The 20,153-nt window shown below is 28.0% G+C and overlaps 1 protein-coding gene across 3 annotated transcripts in view; it reads right to left on the bottom strand.

The window, feature by feature from the left end:
* LOC136084906 (uncharacterized) overlaps positions 1–20,153 on the bottom strand; it is a 32,578-nt gene that overhangs the window by 11,510 nt on the left and 915 nt on the right. For 2 of the 3 annotated variants that reach the window (XR_010640934.1, XR_010640933.1), the window contains exons 2-4: positions 18,303–18,402; positions 15,317–15,421; positions 13,567–13,732 (exon numbers count right to left, since the gene is read on the bottom strand). Coding sequence is in view for 1 of the 3 variants with exons in the window: in XM_065806266.1 (XP_065662338.1) it covers positions 9,709–10,228 (520 nt within the window). In the remaining 2 variants the exon portion in view is untranslated. Of the gene's footprint in view, positions 1–9,708; positions 10,351–13,566; positions 13,733–15,316; positions 15,422–18,302; positions 18,403–20,153 lie in introns of those variants that run through there. The other variant, XM_065806266.1, reaches the window with a different exon arrangement.

Below are 20,153 nucleotides of genomic sequence, written 5' to 3'. Positions count from 1 at the left end.
TATACGTTTAGTTTATAAACATTGAGGATTTTCTTTTGATTGAAAAATATTGAGGAATTTGAGAACCGATCCGTAAAATTAATTACACGGATCGCGTGTTTCTGACAGCGATGGAGACATTGTAACTTGCTTTGATCAGTTCTACCCCAGGCAATATTTCCATAACTTATATAACTATGAATAAAAGAATAATAAAGTTTAGTTAAATTATTTTTATCTAAATGAGTACGCGCCTTATATAGAATTCCAATACTTTTTGAAACTTTCGAGCAGACATAGTTAATATGATGTTTCTATGTGATGTTCTCGTCAATGAAAACCCCCAGGTATTTAGTTACAGAATCTCTTTTTATTTCATTATGGTCAATAAAAATTTTTGGTAAATTTTGGGGTAGAGAACGTTTTTTGGAGAGCGGGTGGAAAAAAATCCATTTTGTTTTGTTTACATTTAATGTTAATTTGTTACTTTTAAACCATTTAGATATGTTTTGAAGTTCTTTGTTCATAACGGAGAATAGTAGGTAGATGTCACTGTTTGATAGAAATAAGTTTATGTCATCAGCAAACATAATACTTAGAAGATTTGATGGTTTATGCAAGTCGTTGATATATATTAAGAACAAAAGAGGGCCTAAGATGGAACCTTGCGGAACACCACAGGAAACATTTAAAAACTGTGTATGATTAAGATCATTACAAGAAACAAATTGTTTTCTGTTGGATAAATAACTTTGAAACCATTTACTAACTCTTTCATTTATTCCGTAATAATTAAGTTTATAAAGTAAAATATCATGATCCACAGTATCAAATGCTTTTGAAAGATCGATAAAAATTCCTAATGTAAATTGAGATTTTTCAAAAGAATTGGAAATCTCACGTACCAACTGAATAATTGCATGCTCGGTTGAGTTATTCTTCTTAAAGCCAAACTGATTGTCGTATAATAAATTATTTAAACTAAAATAATTAAATACTCTATTGAACATGATTCTTTCTAGTATTTTTAAAAATATAGATAAGATAGAAATAGGCCGGTAATTACTAATGTCAGATTTGTCACTCCCTTTAAATAGTGGAATAACTTTAGCAATTTTCAATTGATCAGGAAAGACTCCTTGTTCGATTGATGATTTAAAGACTTTAAAAAGAATATATTTAAATTGTTCAAAGCAATCTAAAATTATGTTACCATTGATTTCGTCCGGTCCAACTGCTTTATTTTTTTTTAGTGTTTTAAAGGCTTTTTCGAACTCATCAAATAGTAACTCTTTAGATAACTCATCCGACTGAATGCAATTATCCATCGGTACTAGAAAATCTATAAATGATGTTTCAGTGTTAGGAATTAATTTAGATAGTTTAGGGCCAATTTCAACAAAGGATTTGTTAAATTCGTGAGCTATTGTTTGAGAATTAATTATATTATTGTTATCTACTTTGATCATGTGTGGCAGGGAACCTGAGCACGGTTTTGATTTACCGATAATTTCTTTTATTATTTCCGAGGAGCGTTTACAAGTATTTTTGGCTTTATTGAGAATTTTAGAATAGTAATGTTTTTTTAAGTTTTTTCGAACTTTTTCAAAAAGATTTTTGTAGTCTTTGTATATTTTCTCATTGGTGAATGATTTATTTTTTTAGATATTTTATGTATAATTTCTGCTTAACTTTTGATGATTTTTTTAAACCTTTGGTAATCCAGGGAGAATTAATGTTTTTTTGATTTAATGTTTTTTCATGTAAAGGAAAATTGGCATTATAAACTGAGTAAAATGTATTAAAAAAATCATCGTAAATTTTGTTTGCGTTATCACTAAAGTCGATGTTCTTCCAATGAAGTAATGATAATTGTGTTTTAAATTGCTCAACATTTTTTTGGTTAAAGTTGCGTAATTTAACATTTATGTTAGTTTTGGTCATAATTTTAGAGTTGTTTATGATAAAAAAGATAGGGAAATGGTCAGATATGTCTGTTTTTAAAATACCTTTATTTAAGTCACTGTTAAAAATATCAGTTGTTAGAATGTTATCAATTAGAGTAGCCGATTTAGGAGTTACTCTGGTAGGGCGATTTATTAAAGGAATGGCTCCCATTTCAAAAATAGAATCATAAAAATTTTTAACTTTAATGTCCGTAAAGTAATGGAAGCAATTCATATTGAAATCCCCTAGAATAAAATTCATTTTTTTTTCAAGAATGCCTATTTTGAAAAGGTTTTCTTCAAAATACATGCTCATGTTCTCGGCCACACCATTTGGGGGCCTATAGCAACAGCTCAGTAAAATATTTTGTGATTGATTGTTTAGAATTTCAATAGTTAAAATTTCTTTGTCGCCATCAGAAACACTCAAATCATTCCTAATATAATGCGCAATATTTTTCTTTACATAAATAAGAACTCCTCCACCGCGTTTATTGATAAGTCTCTCTTGAGAAATTAAATCAAAGTAAGGAAGATTAAAATTTGAAGTAGTTTTTAAATCTTTTTCAGTTATCCAGCTTTCGGTTAAACAAATTATATTAAAAAAATTGTTGGTTTCTTGTAACAAATTGAGAAGATTTTCAAAATTGCGGTTTAGGCTTCTAATATTTATATGAAGAATTCTTAGTTGATCAAACTTATTGCTTTTTGTATAATTATAAAAAAATTCTTCTAATTTGTTAGGATAGTAATAAGAACAATCCGTAATAATGTCATTGAAATAATTAATATCTGGATCAAATTTTTCATCAGATGCTCCCAGTGAAAAAGCGCACATGGGATACGCGTGGATTTTTTCCACATGTAACCCATGTGGGAATTATTATTTTGTCCCATGTGGGTTTCATATGGTAAATCCCACATGGATTCCATATGGTAAATCCCATATGGGATACGCGTGGGTTTTTACCATATGTAACCCATATGGGGATTATTATTTTGTCCCATGTGGGTTTCATATGGTAAATCCCACATGGGTTTTATGTGGTAAATCCTACATGGGATATAGGTGGAAAATACTACATGTTATAGATCTTAAATGCCACATATTTTAATCCAAATGATATAAAAGTAGTCAATACTAGACAAATGAAAGTCCGAATGCTTCTATGATAAGTTTTAAAATTCTTTTAATTTAAAAATTACTTAAATAGTAATTTAAAATTAATCATCGAAGCTTTCAGAGAGGCTTAACTTAATCTGTTATTTGCTACTTTATCCCATTTGGTATTCAAAACGTGTAGCATTTTTGATCTTTTACATGTGATGTTTTCCACCTATAACCTATGTGGGATTTACCTTAAACTATTATGACGAAATTTTATAAAATTAAAAAACGTGTTGCAAAATAAATTTATTTAAAAATAAATGCTACTAATCAATACATCCAAAACGAATATTAAAAATATTATTTTTTCTTTTGCGATTTACACGCCGTTTTTTGTCAATTGAATTAATTAAATCGCTTCGGCTTGTATAATACCAAGGTTTTTAGTATCTTCTAACTTTCTTCAAACATTTTCTAAAAAAAAAATATATCAATACAATTATATATAAATATAAATATATATAAATATATATATATATATATATATATATATATATATATATATATATATATATATATATATATATATATATATATATATATATATATATATATATATATAAGTATATATAAATATATATATATATATATATATATATATATATATATATATATATATATATATATATATATATATATATATATATATATACAGGGTGTTCGGGATAAATTTGACATATTTATAGTTGATTATATTTTTTTGTAGATTAGAGGTATTAATACACACTACAGGTCATTTAAAAGTTTGAACCCTTCTTCATTCATATACAAGATGTCAGAAAGGATGGATGACTGGAACCCACCTGAATCATGGAAGAGAATAACTTGCATCATGATGATTCGTGCCGGCCATCAAAATAAGGATATTATGACTGCTGCCCAATGCTCCCTGAACACAGTAAAAACAATCAGGTATGAACTAGAGACTTGCAATGGTGACTACGAGGATGTAGTAAGAAAAAAGATCCCTAGCAGACGATCTGATTGCGCTCGTACAGCAGAATTCCTCGCAAGTCTGCAGGAACAGGTGTTGAAGAACCCTGGCATTGGAATTCGGGTTTTGTCACGTGAAATGAATGTTGCATCCTCTGGATGCTTGTATGAGTAGTAGCGAATGTCTTCATTGAGTGCAAGCTTCATAGTAGAGGATTTATTACTTACAATGACTAACGTTTATGCGTAATTGAACACATATTATGCGTTTTATGATCTTGAACCCATGAGGAGAATCCTGAAAAAAAGTGATCAATAAGGAAAAGTAGTTAAACAAAAAAACGAAAACAAAAATGTAAAAACCTACTTTTTCAATGATGTAGACTTCTATAATAACAGGCCTTGACATCGCGCAAAATGCCGTAAAAACTGAAGGCCGATTAAACTTTCACTTTGACTTATATTGATATATTTTTATATTAGGTAGGGTGTAATGGCAGCCTATGTTTTCTAACAATAATCTCTAGTAAAAACGGAAATATAAAAAGAAAACCAAAAAATTGTTAAAAGATAATCATGTTTTTCGTATTTCAAATTTCATTAAGAATATTTATGTAATATTAAATAGTATCAATAACAAGCAGAACCATAACAAAGTATATATCTATATATTAGAAAGATAACTGTATTTTTAATTTTTTTTGCTAAAAATGGTAACAATAAAAATCACCAACAATAAAAAACACCAATAAAAGTTGATTCAAGCAAAAAAAAAGTTTTATCAATATATCTCAACAGGGTTAAAGTCCTTATACTTGGCAACTTGTAGTCAATACACATACAATCATATAAACTTCGTTGCATAGCAAAATACTCATATGCTCTACATATAATATCTGAAGTATATAAAACTTCACCAACATTAACTTTTCTCATAGCATTAAGGTGTTCGAATAGAATATTTGATTGAAGCGAACTTTCTTTATTTTTTAAAAATCTAACTGCTTCAAATAAAGCTGATTTTGTTTTTATTAACTTTAATTTGTTTACAGCTAAATATGAAATATTACAAATTGTGCCATTATGGTTAGCTACAAATGAATAATCATTGAAAATTACTAAAATAAATAATGAAACACCAAGTTTGTACATTTTTGATTGTATGTGTAAACTTTTTTTATTAAGCTGGAAAACAAAAACATCGTTATTATCACTTAACAAAGATTGAATATCGTCAAATATAATTTCATCCTCTTTTAGAAAATCATTTAACTCATCTGGTAAAATGCTTCGAAAACCGCTTGAAGTTACATTTTTTCTAACTTTACTTGCTGGTGTGGCTAAACAACTAGGCGGAATATTTTAAAAACAGATGGTGGGTTTAAAGGTCGTTGCTTCCCATATTTGCTTTCAAAAGGTGCTTCATTTGGCCAATGCAGTTGACATAATGCTGTATAGTCTGTAACAATAAAACCAGTTCTTGGGATAGCTTCACTACATCTTTTTCTCTCCTCTAGATTCTTCGGGAATTTATAAATTAATATTTTTGTCGTAGTTGAGTATTGATATTTTTGTTGTAGTTGTAATTGATATTGTAGTTGTATAAATTGATATTTTTGTTTTAGTTGAGATAGTTCAACTTGCAAAGAGATACACAGCATTTTAAAGGCATTTTTAAGGCATTTTAATTATTAAAAAAACTTATCGTTAGTTTGACAATATTATTACCTTACAAAGTTAACGCCTTGAACCTTACATCAACATCAAGACAATAACAACGTTATTGTCTTGATGTTGGGCTATCTAATTTATAAACCAATCACATTTTAAAGATTTATTAAAAAAGCGCGAACACAAACTTTCATCTAATGTTAAAAGATGAAAATGTTAACACAGTATTAGGAATTGGCCTTCAGTTTAACAACTTTGTTGCGCGATGTCAAGGCCTGTTATTATAGAAGGCCGCGGTCACACATAATATAATATTCTGAAACTAATAAACAAACATCTAAATTTCTATAAGTAAATTTATTCTTTGATCATTGCCTTCATATCCTATCTTATTTTCATATCATAATCTATTATGGAATTATTTATATAACATATCACAACAATATTATTAAATTTGTGATGTTCAAATATCATATGAACATTCTCTAACATGTTCATATGATATTTGAATATAGTTCTTGAGTATATTATCTGCAAACAATTGACTGATGCAAGTTCTAATGTTGTCAAAAACCAAGCATGCATGCATGGGACACTGCAGTGTCCCACAAAGAAATGCAGGTTTGAAAGCCAAATTTTTTTTATTAAAAAAAAAAAAAAAAAATAGGGAGGAGATAAGGAGGTTTCTGTAACTTTTTTTAGGCTCCAAAACTTTTAACTTTATATATAATAAGGTTCATAAAACTTAAGGGACTAACGAAGTACATTGAGGAACAAAAACAGGATATTTACTGAAACTTTTAAATTTTTAATCTGGAGTACCACAGTGTAATTGGGAATAAAGTCTTTGGGTCCAGTATTCAAAGTAATATGATCTAAAGTAATATATAAATTAAATAAAATGCTTTAAAATGCATGCAGTTATACATATAACTCCTGATAGTTAACTATATGTATAACTAGTTATACATAAAATTTATTATATAAACTTATTTTTTAAGGTTATGCTTGAACAAATTAGAACCAATTAATTCAAATTCAAGATTTAGTTCAAGTTCAAGTTATTTGTTCATTGTTTTTTCACTATTTTATATTTATTTGTTCAAATTTTTTAACTAGTACTAATTCTTACTACAGTAAGAATATTTATCATTGTTGAACGTGATTTTATTAGTAACTTAATTTTACTATCAACATATTTTGACAACACCCTTTACATTTTAAATGATGACAGCTTTACTTTTCTATTGATGTTAAATTTATTACGTTTCAATAACTCGGATTGAATTTTAACTGAATTATTGTAAGCTTTGTAAGGGTTTGTTGTATCTCAAATGGTGTTGTAAATAAAGTAAAAATAATATATATACATATATATATATATATATATATATATATATATATATATATATATATATATATATATATATATATATATATATATATATATATATATATATATATATATATATATATATATATATATATATATATATATATAGTATTTAGGCTATGGGATCATCCATAAATGATGCCAGTAGATAGAGGGGCAGTGTGAGTTTAACAATAATTGACAATGGGGAGGAGATGTTGAGACCAAAATAATGTCAATTTAAAAATTGAATTAAAAAAAAAAGTAAAATATTTTATTTTAAAAAAAAGTAAAACAATTTATGCTAGCTATGAGCAGGTTTTAGAGGTATTTACACCAACAATGTGGTCTAAAAACTTCTTGCTTTTGTTGCTTAAAACTGTAGAGGATCATAGGAAAAACAATTTAAATTCAGAAATTAGCTTGCTTATCTGAAAGAACAATTTACGCATTTTTTTTTTTACTTTTAGTACTGTTGAGAATAAATGTATAACTGAACCAGAAAAAAATTGATGGTATATGCATTTTTTATATTATATTAAAAATTCAGATATACCATCATAATACAATAACAAAAACTGACATCATTTTCAATGGGAAATGGCAAAAAATTGACTGAGTTTGATAAAGGGTGAAGTTGTTCAACAAACCGGGTCATCATCTGACATCATTATGCATAGATGACCCTACAATTTAAGTAAAATAAGTAATCAATTTGCCATATTTCTCTTTAGAAAGTGTAAGAAAAAAGCATTGTTATGCTGAGAATCTACCTATTGAGCAAGCTTTGACCACCTATTTTACAAATTTGAGAGACAGAAGTGGAAGTGCGAATCGCAAAAGAACTAATAACAATGCTCTAAATTGATTTTAACTTTGTAGACTAGCATTAATATAGTATTTAGTAATAATACATGATTTTTATAATTTGTATTTATTTCCATTAATTATCAGTTGTCAGTCTCCATTTTATAAAATGAATTAAAAAACTATTTATTTATAGTATAATAATAATACATAAATACTAGTTTCCTAATGCTATTATCATCACAATGTTAATGGTATTCGTTTTAAAGTGAAATTTTGTATCAATTTTATTGTTTTAATGTTATATATGTATATATATATATATATATATATATATATATATATATATATATATATATATATATATATATATACATATATATATATATATATATATATATATATATATATATATATATATATATATATATATATATATTACTTTTACTTTATTTACAACACCATTTGATATACAACAAACCCCTACAAAGCTTTCAATAATTCAGTTAAGATTCAATCTGAGTTATTGAAACGTAATAAATTTAACATCAATAACAACATAAAGTCACGTTCAACAATGATAAACATTCTTACTGTAGTAAAATATAGTACTAACTGATAAATTTGAACAAATAAATATAAAATTAACAAAAACAATGAATAGATAAAAACATTAACTTGAACTTTAACTAAATCTTGAATTTGAATTAATTGGTACTAATTTATTCAAGCATAACCTTAAAAAATAAGTTTTTATAACAAATTATATGTATAAATAGTTATACATATAATTAACTATCAGGAGTTATATGTATAACTATATGCATTTTAAAGCATATTATTTTATTTAAACATTACTTAGATCATATTACTTTGAAAACTGGATCCAGAAGCTTTATTATCAATAACACTGTGGTACTCCAGATTAAAAATTGAAAAGTTTCTGTAAACATCCTGTTTTTGTTTCTCAACGTAGTTCGTAAGTCTCTTAAGTCTTAAGGACCTTATTATATCTAAAGTTAAAAGTTTTGGAGCATAAAAAAAGTTACAGAAACCCATCCTATTTTTTTCTTTTTTAATAGAGAAAATTAGGAATTCTTTGACTTTCAAACCTGCATTTCTTTGTGGGACACTGCAGTGTCCCATGCATGCAAGATTGGTTTTTGACAACATTTCAACTTGCATCAGTTAATTGTTTGCAAATAATTTACTCAAGATCTATATTCAAATAACTATAACATTATCCCAATAATACGTCTATTTGCACAAATCTTAATCTTATTTCTATAAGGAAAGATAAAAATTATTCGCGGTACTTACATACTTGCTTGCCATTCTCTTTATTAATATAAAATAATTTCTCACAAAATAAACGTAACGCAATGCAATGTCGATTTAAAAAATTTTTTTTTAGTTTTTTTTTAGTTTCCAGCTTTTAAATTAATTCCCATGCAAATCCCACAGGAAACCCACGTGGGATTTCCCATGTGTGTAAATACCATATGGTTCCCACATGTAACCCATGTGGGATTACCCACATGGGTTTAAGGTGACAAATTTCCATACGGATACCACATGGGAAAATCCGTCCCACATAAATCCCATCAATCCCACACGGAACCCACGCGGAACCCATGTGGGACGCGGTTTTATTTTTCACTGGGCTGAAAAATTACAACTAAACGATTTAAAATCATTTGTTACAGACATTTTGATTGCGTTATAAATTAGAAGAACTTTCTTAACACTATATGTAAAAAAAATTGTAAAAAAAATTATTTTTTATGATCCTCTACAAAAAATAGAATCGAACTTGAGAATTGCGTATTTACCTTCTTTTCTCAATTTAATCACTTCATCCCAGAGTTTTTTACGTTTTTCCATTGTTTCCTTTGCAAAGTCTTCGTTAATAAACACACCTGTTCCGCGTAGTTTTTTTGAGTTTAGCTTTTTATCATTGAAATTTAAAAGTTTTAAAACAATTGATTGCTCTTTTCCTGACTTTATTGACCCTGATCTGTGCGCTCTTTCGATTATAATTTCTTTATTAATTTGGAGTTTTTCAGAAAATATTTTTTTAACAATTTTTGTACTATCTTCCCAAGATTCATCAGGCAGTTCTTTAACACCATCTATTCGCAAATTGTTTCTTCGGGATCGGTTTTCGAGATCTACTAACTTTTTTTTTATATCTTTCAAAAAATTTGATTCGTTATTCGAATCAAGAAGTGTTTTTTCATTGTATAATTTTTCAACTTCGTCTATGCGTTTGTTAGTTTCTGATATCCTCTTCATTGAAATCTCCTCTTGGAAATCAATACTCTCTTTAAATTCACTGATATCTTTTAACATACCTTCTATTTTTCATAGCAACCTGAGACTTTGACAATCCTTCTCCAATTTCCCTTAAAGCAGCGTACTTTTCTTTAATTGATTTTGTGTTCATTTTTCTCTTAACAGCGACAGCAGCCATAATAAAATGCAAACACAAAAATTTTATTATAATACTGTAACGCACAAGGGGACCTCGAAAGTTGTTCGAGTTACTGGAAATTCCGGTTATCGGGATTTTGCTGTATATATATATATATATATATATATATATATATATATATATATATATATATATATATATATATATATATATATATATATATTGTTTTTTTGTTTGTTCTTTATTACAATATTTATTACAATTTAAATAAACAAAACTTTGTTACAATAATAAAAGTTAACAAGTGGAGATATCGTTAAGAAATAAATATTAAAAAATAAATATAAAGAACGCGGATTAGAAGACCATCAGGTCTTGTCACAGAGAAACTGGTAATTGCTTGTGGATAAAAAAACAAACAAAAAATAAATAAAAAAGAATATACATTAAATATATACATATACTAATATAGGTAAGGGATTTTCAAAAAATTTTAAAATTTATAAGTAGATTAGTATATCATCAGTTGAAAAAATGAGTTTTTTAAGATTTTGTTTAAAAGAATCAAAATTACATTCTTGAGAAAAATCTTTAGAAGTATATAGAACTATACTATTCCATAAAAATGGTCCGCGAAATGAAATAAAAAATTTTCCAAAATTAGTTTTAGAAAATGGTTGTCGAATTAAATTATCGTTTCTTAAAATATATTTATTTCTATCTCTTTGTAAATACAAGTTACGAAAAGAAACGGGTGATAGGTGGGTCTTGCATTTATACATAAAACAAAGAATATTAAAAATATTTAACTCATATAACACATTGAGTGCTTTCACATCATATAAAAGAGGCTTGGCGTGAGCAAAACGGTCCTTGGAATTTATAAGGCGTGCTATATATATATATATTTGTGGGTGTGTGTTTTGAAAAACTGTAAACTCAATAATAATATAATATATATATAATATAATATATAATAACATAAAGACGGAAATAACAAAAAGACGGGAAAGAATTCCGAAGCATTGATTTGCGAGAACATTTTTTAGAGCATTAGGCGACAAATATATAATAAAAGAATGCAACTTTGCTGAATGACGAGATTAGTTTTTGGTTGATCAAGAAGAAATGATGCTCATTTGAGCAGCGACCATGATAGTATTCATAGAAAAGAAAAAGATTTCCAACCTTACGAAAGTAGGACAGCTGCTTAAGCATGGCAGCTTGGGCAGGACAAACTAAATTTTGCATAGGCTTTTGAACATTGTTTCTCTTCTAAACAATGTTCAAAAGCGTATTGAAATTGTAGTTTGTCCTGCCCAAGCTGCCATGCTTAAGCAGCTGTATGGGTATGATTAGAAGATCAACCCCAAATAATATAACAGCATTACATGCAAGAGCGAATTTGAGAGATTTATATGGGTAGAGAATGGAATCGGGAGTAGGCAAATGTCGAGAACGATAAAGTGAGGCAACCTAAGCATATGCTTATGGTTTCCATAAGAGATATCAGCGTCGTTAGCAAATAGAGCTACTTTAAAAGGGATTCTAAGATTGCCATGAGGATTATTAACATTGATGAGAAACAGGACTTAGGATAGAACCTCGGTATCTCTGAAATTACTTAAAATGAAGAAGAGTTGGCTTTCATGGATAACCTTGAAACTGGTTAGAAAAAAATAAATCAATAATTTTAGAAACTTTACCTGATGTGCCATATATAAAGCGAAAATATCAAAAATTCTAACAAACCAGACCTATTCGAAAGACTTTTTTATGTCAAGAGAAGTAGCTTATGCTTCACCGCCTCCAGTTAACAGTTAACAAGTCAGCTCTCGAACGAGAGGATCGACATCCGAATTAAATGTCAGAAAGTAAGATCTTAGATTTAAGAAATCAGTAGTTTTAAGATTCAAAAATCTAGCTACTATAAATTTTTTACTTTCTACTTGTATAAATAATAGTTTATTTTCACAAGTACGAAGTAAAAAAAGGTATCAAAATTCATTCTGCCATAGTTATTAAAAAAAATTATATAATAAATAGCTCTTACTAGGACTTTACCTGGACCGTAATTAAAATTTCTCTTTAATGTAATTTTTTGGCAGGTTTTTTGTGAAGATCAGAATGTTCATTTTACGGTTTTTTGACGAGACACTGTTTGTACATAAAGTTTTACTAAAATTTTTCTATGGTATATTCCTTATGTGTTTGCCAGAAAAGGGATAGGGTTGTAGGTAGGTTTCACAAACAATATTTTACGAAAGCCAAGCATGGTTGATTTTTTTGAACATAATGGTAGCAAAATATGTTACATAAACTTGGACAGTTAGAGGAGGGAGCGTTTTTATTTGCTCTGGTAACTTGTTTTAATTTGTTTAGTAATGTGATCTTGTTTTAAACTTATAATTTTAATGAATTCATTTACATCTTGCTTGACTAACAATAAGATATTTACTATTTTCTATATTTATTTAAAGCAAAAGTGATATCAGTTAAAAAACAAAAGTTAAAAACTTAAGTGAAAATATAATTTTTTTAAAAGAAAACACTTCAGCATTGTTTCAATAAAGTCAACAAAATGTGCAAGGCTGCAACAAAATGTGCAAGGCTGCAACAATATGTGAAAGGGTGCAACAAAATGTGAAAGGGTGCAACAAAATGTGAAGAGCTACAAAAAAACAAAAATCATATAAACTAGGAATAATAATTTAGCAAGAAAATGTTCAAAAATGTTAATCATAAGTATTGCAGAAATATTAAAAAAAAACCTTATAACAACCAAAATAAAGAGAAACGGCATTAAAAAAATTGCTTTTAGAAAATCTGTTGCAAGAGTAAGAATTACCGAAAAATTAAGATGATACGAAAATGATATTTTAGAAAATGACAAAGAAAAAAGTATTTTTAGTCTTTTAGAAAAATAAAATATGATTCATATCTTGTTTCAAAAGTGATTGCAGTGCATTCCTGAGAAGGGGGATCAACACCTCACTACATCATTTAGTTTATTCACTGCGGTAACAAGATATTAATTATCCTATTTACCTTTAGCTGGTAAGCGTGTATTATAGGAGTGTGTGTGTGCTTTTTACGTGTATTTATTTACATTTATTTAGATGTATTTTGTTTTTAACGTGGATTATACATTGGATTTATATTTATACCTAGAAAATATCCAAACATTAACAATACTAAATAAATTTGCGAAATTATATACTTATTTTCTGAACGATGATACATCAGAATAGCATACCCGGTTAAGGTGTCGCCTTTCAAACTTGTTGCAGGTTCAAACCTCACATTTGACCAATTTTTACATGTTGTTTTTCTTTTGATATTCCTCAAATGATCTAGAGCCATATCAAAAATACAACTCACTAAAAACGAGAATACTTGACCAAGGATAAACTTGACACACCCTAAATTAAAGAAATACAAACCTCAATAAAAAACGGCAAATGTATACAGTATAATACAGTAATAAAGTAACACAGTAAATGTATACATTACGAGCTAGATTTACCAAAATAATGATATATCATGCAGGTTTGGTTTAAAAACCTAAATGAAGTCCATAAAACAACAAGAAAATACACTTGGACTATAATTACTTTTCTTTTAGACTAGATCTATCAAGAAGTCTTTAAAACAAATAACATATGCAATATTACTAAAACAGAGGGTACCCTAGATAAGCTCTGCTTTAATTTCATTCAGTTCACAAACAAAAACGGCAAATGCCTATTATCCAGACTAAAAAATCCATGTCTTGATATCGAAAAAGTGAAATTAAAATAAAACTCTCTCAGGCTATAACACCACAACGCTTTTTTAAGGCTAGATTTGTATTCCATGCCTCAAACAAAAATGGCAAGTTCTTATTGGCCAGGCCAACAACCCCATGTTCTAATATCTAAAACAGGAAAAAGAAAATGTAACACTCACTCATGCTAAATAAACTTCAATACTTTTTAAAGCCAGATTTGCATGCATGTTCCAAACAAAAACAACAAATTCTCATTGACGAGTCTGACAAACCCATATAATCTTTCTAAATGGGATAAAGAAAATGGAACACTCTCTCAGGCTAGATAAACCACAATGCTTTTTATGGCTAGAATTACCTAAAAGAATCTTGCTAAAACCACATACACAACTTGCTTAAACCAAGGGTAAAAAACTAAACCATTATTTTCTCGTTACTTCTCTTGGGTATTAGGGTTTACTGTGTTCCAAGCCAGCACAAGTATCTTGAGTAGTGTGCAACCTTACACATAGAAAATTTGATCCGAACCTTCTTGTTTCAAGAGAATTAGAAAAAATATTTTAAATAAATTTTATTTAAAATAAAATTTATTTGAAATATAAAAAAAAATTTATTTGAAACGTTACATTTAAAATTTATTAGAAATGTGGCTCCACATTTCAAATAACATTTACCGCACTGAGTTGTTTCGCAACAATTCTGGAAGAAACAATTTTTTCTTTTTAAGCAATGTATTTTGTGACAAAAATAATGGAGCATTTATAGACTACGTGAAATTTCGTGTTTAAGATAACTCGCGGGTAGTGTTTAAGATAACTCGCGGGTAGTATTTAAAATAACTCGCGGTTAGTATTTTAGATAACTTGCGGGTAGTATTTAAGATAACTTTCGGGTAGTATTTAAGTTCTGTTTTAAAAAGCTCGATCTTTCCTATTACACAACAGTTTAAAAGTTCTGAATTTTTTTTTTTTTTCTACACAGCTATCCGACTTAAGCCAAAATAGCCTGGGCAAGAGCTCATAAAAACAAAGTTAAGTTTGTTACGTGAACTGCAAAAATTATTTTCTGAAGTTTTATATAGGCAACTTTTCAAATCTTAAACAGATGAATGAAACATAAAATAAATCAAAATATATATTTAAACGTTGAAAAGATTAACACTAGAGCAATTAAAAAATTTATAGTGACCTAAAAAAGAAAAACTGTTGCAACTTTCATAGTATGACGTGCTCCTTACCTGTTAAAAAATTGTTTTCTAAATATACTTTAATAATTCTTCTGGATAACATAAAATCTTTAATATCCTGAAATCAACATATCGATAATATCTCCATGAAAGTTGCTAAAAGTATTGAAGTTATATATAAATTTCGGTATATGTTAAATAAACAACAATTAAAATATACTGTATTATTCGTTTATCCACTGCCATTTAAACTATGCAAATATTGTATGGAGAAGCGCGCACAAAACTAAATTTAAATCTCTTTACCTCTCTCTTAATGTATTTATAAACCTTTATAATCTAAAACTCATAACCGAATACAATCTTCGTAATGGAAAAAACCTACAATAACCTTTCTGCCAAACTAAATTTGAACAACTATTTATTTCATATCGCGGTCCATATTTATGGGATAAAATAGTTTTGCCTAATTTTGATTTGTCTTCGAAATGGACTTTAACTTCTTTCAAACGAAAATTAAAAGAAGTTATTTTTTCAGCAGAAAATACTTTTTCTTGTTTTTAGTTCTTTTATTTCATATATTTTATCCAGTATATTTATATTTTAAATGCACAGTTATATATAGTTTATGATTATTTATTTTTATTGGTTAATTTGATGTAAAATGTATAAACTAAAAAAACTCGTTCTAGATGCAAACAAGTTATTGAAAATGTTCTAAATTCTTTTGATCTAAAACTTTTATTTAAAATAAGTCTACTCAACTACTATCAACTGTTTAAATGAACTTTGCTTTATGTTCAAATAAAAAATAAACTTAACTTCGACACATTTTATACCTTTATCTCCGATATCTTTTTAAAAATTATATGAAAGCCCATAAACAATATGGCCAAAGAAATTAAAATTATATTTATCAACATTGCTCTTATACAAATTTCGGCAAATCTTTTGTATTATATCACAGAGCTCTAAGTTTTTATATTTTCATGATTTTATGTACAACGGCTTTACTCAAAAATGTATTGAAATAAGAAAAACGTTAATAAATGACTCTTATAGGTAGCGCACCGACTGCACCCTTCTTTCATTGAGCCTGGACACAGCACTTGGTATGTAAAGCTAGTTTAAAAGTTTAGACGGTTTTTTATGTCGGTTGTGGCAAAAGCATTTGTAAATCAAAGGTTCGAATCTCCTTTTTTAGATTTCAAAGTGACAATACTCTATAGACATATTAATTTATGGGTATGAGTCTTAAAAACTTTATAGATTAATAGTCGACAAAAAACTGATGTTCGAGGAAAAAAACTAGACGAATAAGAAACGCAAGCTATTTAGAGCAGTGTTCATTATGGTATTTATAGAAAAGAGAAAAGAATGCAACATCATGACAATGTAACAATGGTTGAAGGTTGGCAGCAAGAGCAGGTTCCACTATGTTTACAATGCGTTTTTTCACTTTGTCCAGAAGAAAAAGGGCATCATTCAAAGATCTGCTTCAGATATGGCAACAGTATTCCATACAAGAACAAATTTGAGGTTTATAGAGATAAAGAATAGAATTCGGAGTAAGAAAGTGGCTAGCAAGAAAAATAGATGTAACATTAATATATGCTAATTTTGCAATGGATTTGATATTTGGTTTCCAAGAAAGATCGGAAGTAAGATTTAATTCTAGAAGACGAAGGATAGATGACTTATCGAGTACGGTACCATTCATAAGTATAGGAAGATTTAGATAGTTGCGATAACGATTGGTTAAATAAAATTGAGTTTTATCTGACTTAAAATTTACCAGCCACTGAGTGCCTCATGCTGTAGTAGAAGTAAAATCCTTTTCAAGATTAAACGCCCCCTCCAAGCAATCAGAGTTTTTTCTTCTTATCAAGACAAGAATAAATTGTGATCATCAGCGAACAATACTACCTTAGATGTGAGAATTTCTGGGATTTTATGTTAATGTAAATTAATAAAGATATAAGACCAAGGGGAGAACCTTGAGGAATCCCTGACATTACAGGAAATGAAGAAGAGTGCTGTCCATATAGGATAACTTTTATAGTACAACTAGTAAGGAAGGATTCAAAGTAAAGATTCTCTTTAAGTACATTTGTCAGCAGGAAGACGAAAGATTTTAACCCAAGGGCCATCACGAAGAAAATCACGGAAAAAGTTCGAGTCAGCTTTAACGTAGTTGTAAGAGGTACAATGATAGGGAATTCAGATGATGAAGCAAAATATGTTAATAGTTTTAGAGAGATCAAACTGTGATTAGAAGCACCTAAAGGTGAAAATGCAAAGCTGGTCAACAGATAGAATCTATATAATGTTACGACTTACCAAAGTAAGTAAGCATATATGTTACGACTATACCAAAATAAATATACTTATTTTTGGTGTATTCGTAACATGCATATACATTAGATATAGTTGTATCATAAACATTTCGGCTTGTTTAAATACCATGCTTCAAAAGTACACAAAAATTGATATTTTTCATTCTTGATTTTTATTTTTACTTAGAGCCGCAAGTATCCCAGTAAAAATTCTAAAACGGAACTTCAGTGAACCGCTGTGGGGTGCTTATAACGGATGCCTCTAATGGTCCACTATGTAACTAATCAGCAAAACCGCTCAAAATGTCTATGTAGCTCCTCTGCCAATCCAATACAACAATGTTTGCTGGAATCCCTTTTTTATTATCATAATTATAAATTTTCTTTATAATCATAAATCTTTATCTAATATAATACCTAAATATACAAACATATTTACGATAAAGTAAGCTGTTGGGCTTAAAGTTTGACTTAAAAATAGAGTTATAGTCAAAAAGCATAATTTTTGTGATTTCTAAATGGTTAAATTCAGGGTTAGGGTTAACCCTGAATTAGGGTTAACCCTGGGTTTACAGTTTATTTTCAAAAATGAGTATTTGTCATTTACCTATTTATAAAAAAATCAACCAATGATATTGCAATAGTAAGAAAAAAACAACCTATGATATTGCAATAGTAAGAAAAAAAATCATAGATTTAACCTTTTTTTTTTTGATTGAGAGCCGTCATTTGTAAGAATCATTAGCTCATAAGAGTACTTCTTCAAATTGCTGTTGCTCAAAGTGTACTCAAAGATCAATGCTAAAATATTTAATACAGAATGATTATTCGCTCTTTAGATATTGGATTTTAAACTTCGCACTAAAAATTGCTTGCAATAAAGGTGTTATAATTTAATTTTTTTTTATTTTTTTATTAATTTCATCAATTTTTAACTAATAGAGTCTCATCAATGTGGAACAAACTACCAGATTTTATCATCAAAAGTAAAAGCTTAAACTTATTTAAAACTCGCATTGATAAATATCTAGAGCTATATGATTGTAATTTATAATTTAATTTATTTACCTATAACAACTACAATGTATACGCTGTCAAAGTGAAATTAGTTACTATTAATTTCACTCGTAGTTTTCAAACTATTACAGCTTTCTATAATATTATATTATATTATTATTTCAGGTGCCCCAAGAAGTCTTTACAGTCTTATCACAGAGCACCGCATTTAAAAGGAAGTTCACGCCTTCTTCCTTACCGATGTTATTAAACTTGCCTAGAGATGGCATTGAACCACGGATCTCTTGTTTCTGAGGCAAGCGCTCGAACCACTACGCTACAACTGCTCAAATAGTTCCATATCATGGTAGCTAAGGGCGTCACTACGAGTAAAAATCTTTACCCACATTTAGATTAAGGGTGTACCGGATTGGAAATTTTGAATTCCGGCCGGAACCGGATTTGCCGGAATTGTTAAAAAAATCCGGCCGGAATTTTGATCGCAACGAGATTTATATTTTTTAACTTCAAGATTGGAGTGAAAGCCTGCACCTCAGCATCGTGGTTACATAATATATATTTATAACCTATATATATATATATATATATATATATATATATATATATATATATATATATATATATATATATATATATATATATATATATATATATATATACATATATATGTATATACATATATATGTATATACATATATATGTATATACATATATATGTATATACATATATATATATATATATATATATATATATATATATATACATATATATGTATATACATATATATATATATATATATATATATATATATATATATATATCATATAGTACAGGATGCCTATTACAGTAAATATTTCATATACATGTATAAATATATATATATATACATACATATATAATATATGTATAAATATATATACATTCATATATAATTTATGTATGTATATATATTTATACATGTATATAAAATATTTACTATAATAGGCATACTGTACTTTTTAACTATTTATAGGTTAAGAAACATTAAAAATGAGACTATTGTCAGAGGCAGGTAACTGGATAGCAATACTTTTTGCACCACAAAATTCCTAAACTTTTAGAAATATTTACATAAGTGATTACTGCAAGTAAAACTAGGCAAAGCTACAGATATGCGGTCAAAAATAATTTTTGTTTGCCCTTTCGTGAGGAGACTTGCTCAAACTGGAAACTTTTTAATAGCAGCATAAAGAATATTTTTTGGCTTTAGTGCATACATCAACTATCTTATAGCCTGCTGCTACAAGGGATTGCTGCTACATCAATTATTGTATAGTCTGCTGCTACAAAGGAGTGCTACTACGTTCATTATCTTATGGCCTACTGCTACAAGAGGGTGTAGCTACATTGACTATCTTATAACATACTTCTACAAGAAAGTGCTGCTACATTGACTGAGGATTTGGCATAGGGCAGCACTCTTTTTTCTTTTATTATTTTAATTAAAATTTGTATATATAAAATATATAATATAAAAATAATGTTTAAAAACTCT

The sequence above is a fragment of the Hydra vulgaris genome, chromosome 09 (genome assembly GCF_038396675.1).
Source record: "Hydra vulgaris chromosome 09, alternate assembly HydraT2T_AEP".
NCBI lineage: Eukaryota > Metazoa > Cnidaria > Hydrozoa > Anthoathecata > Hydridae > Hydra > Hydra vulgaris.
The sequence above is the reverse complement of the archived record's forward strand: the minus strand, read 5'-3'. Positions and strand labels throughout refer to the sequence as shown.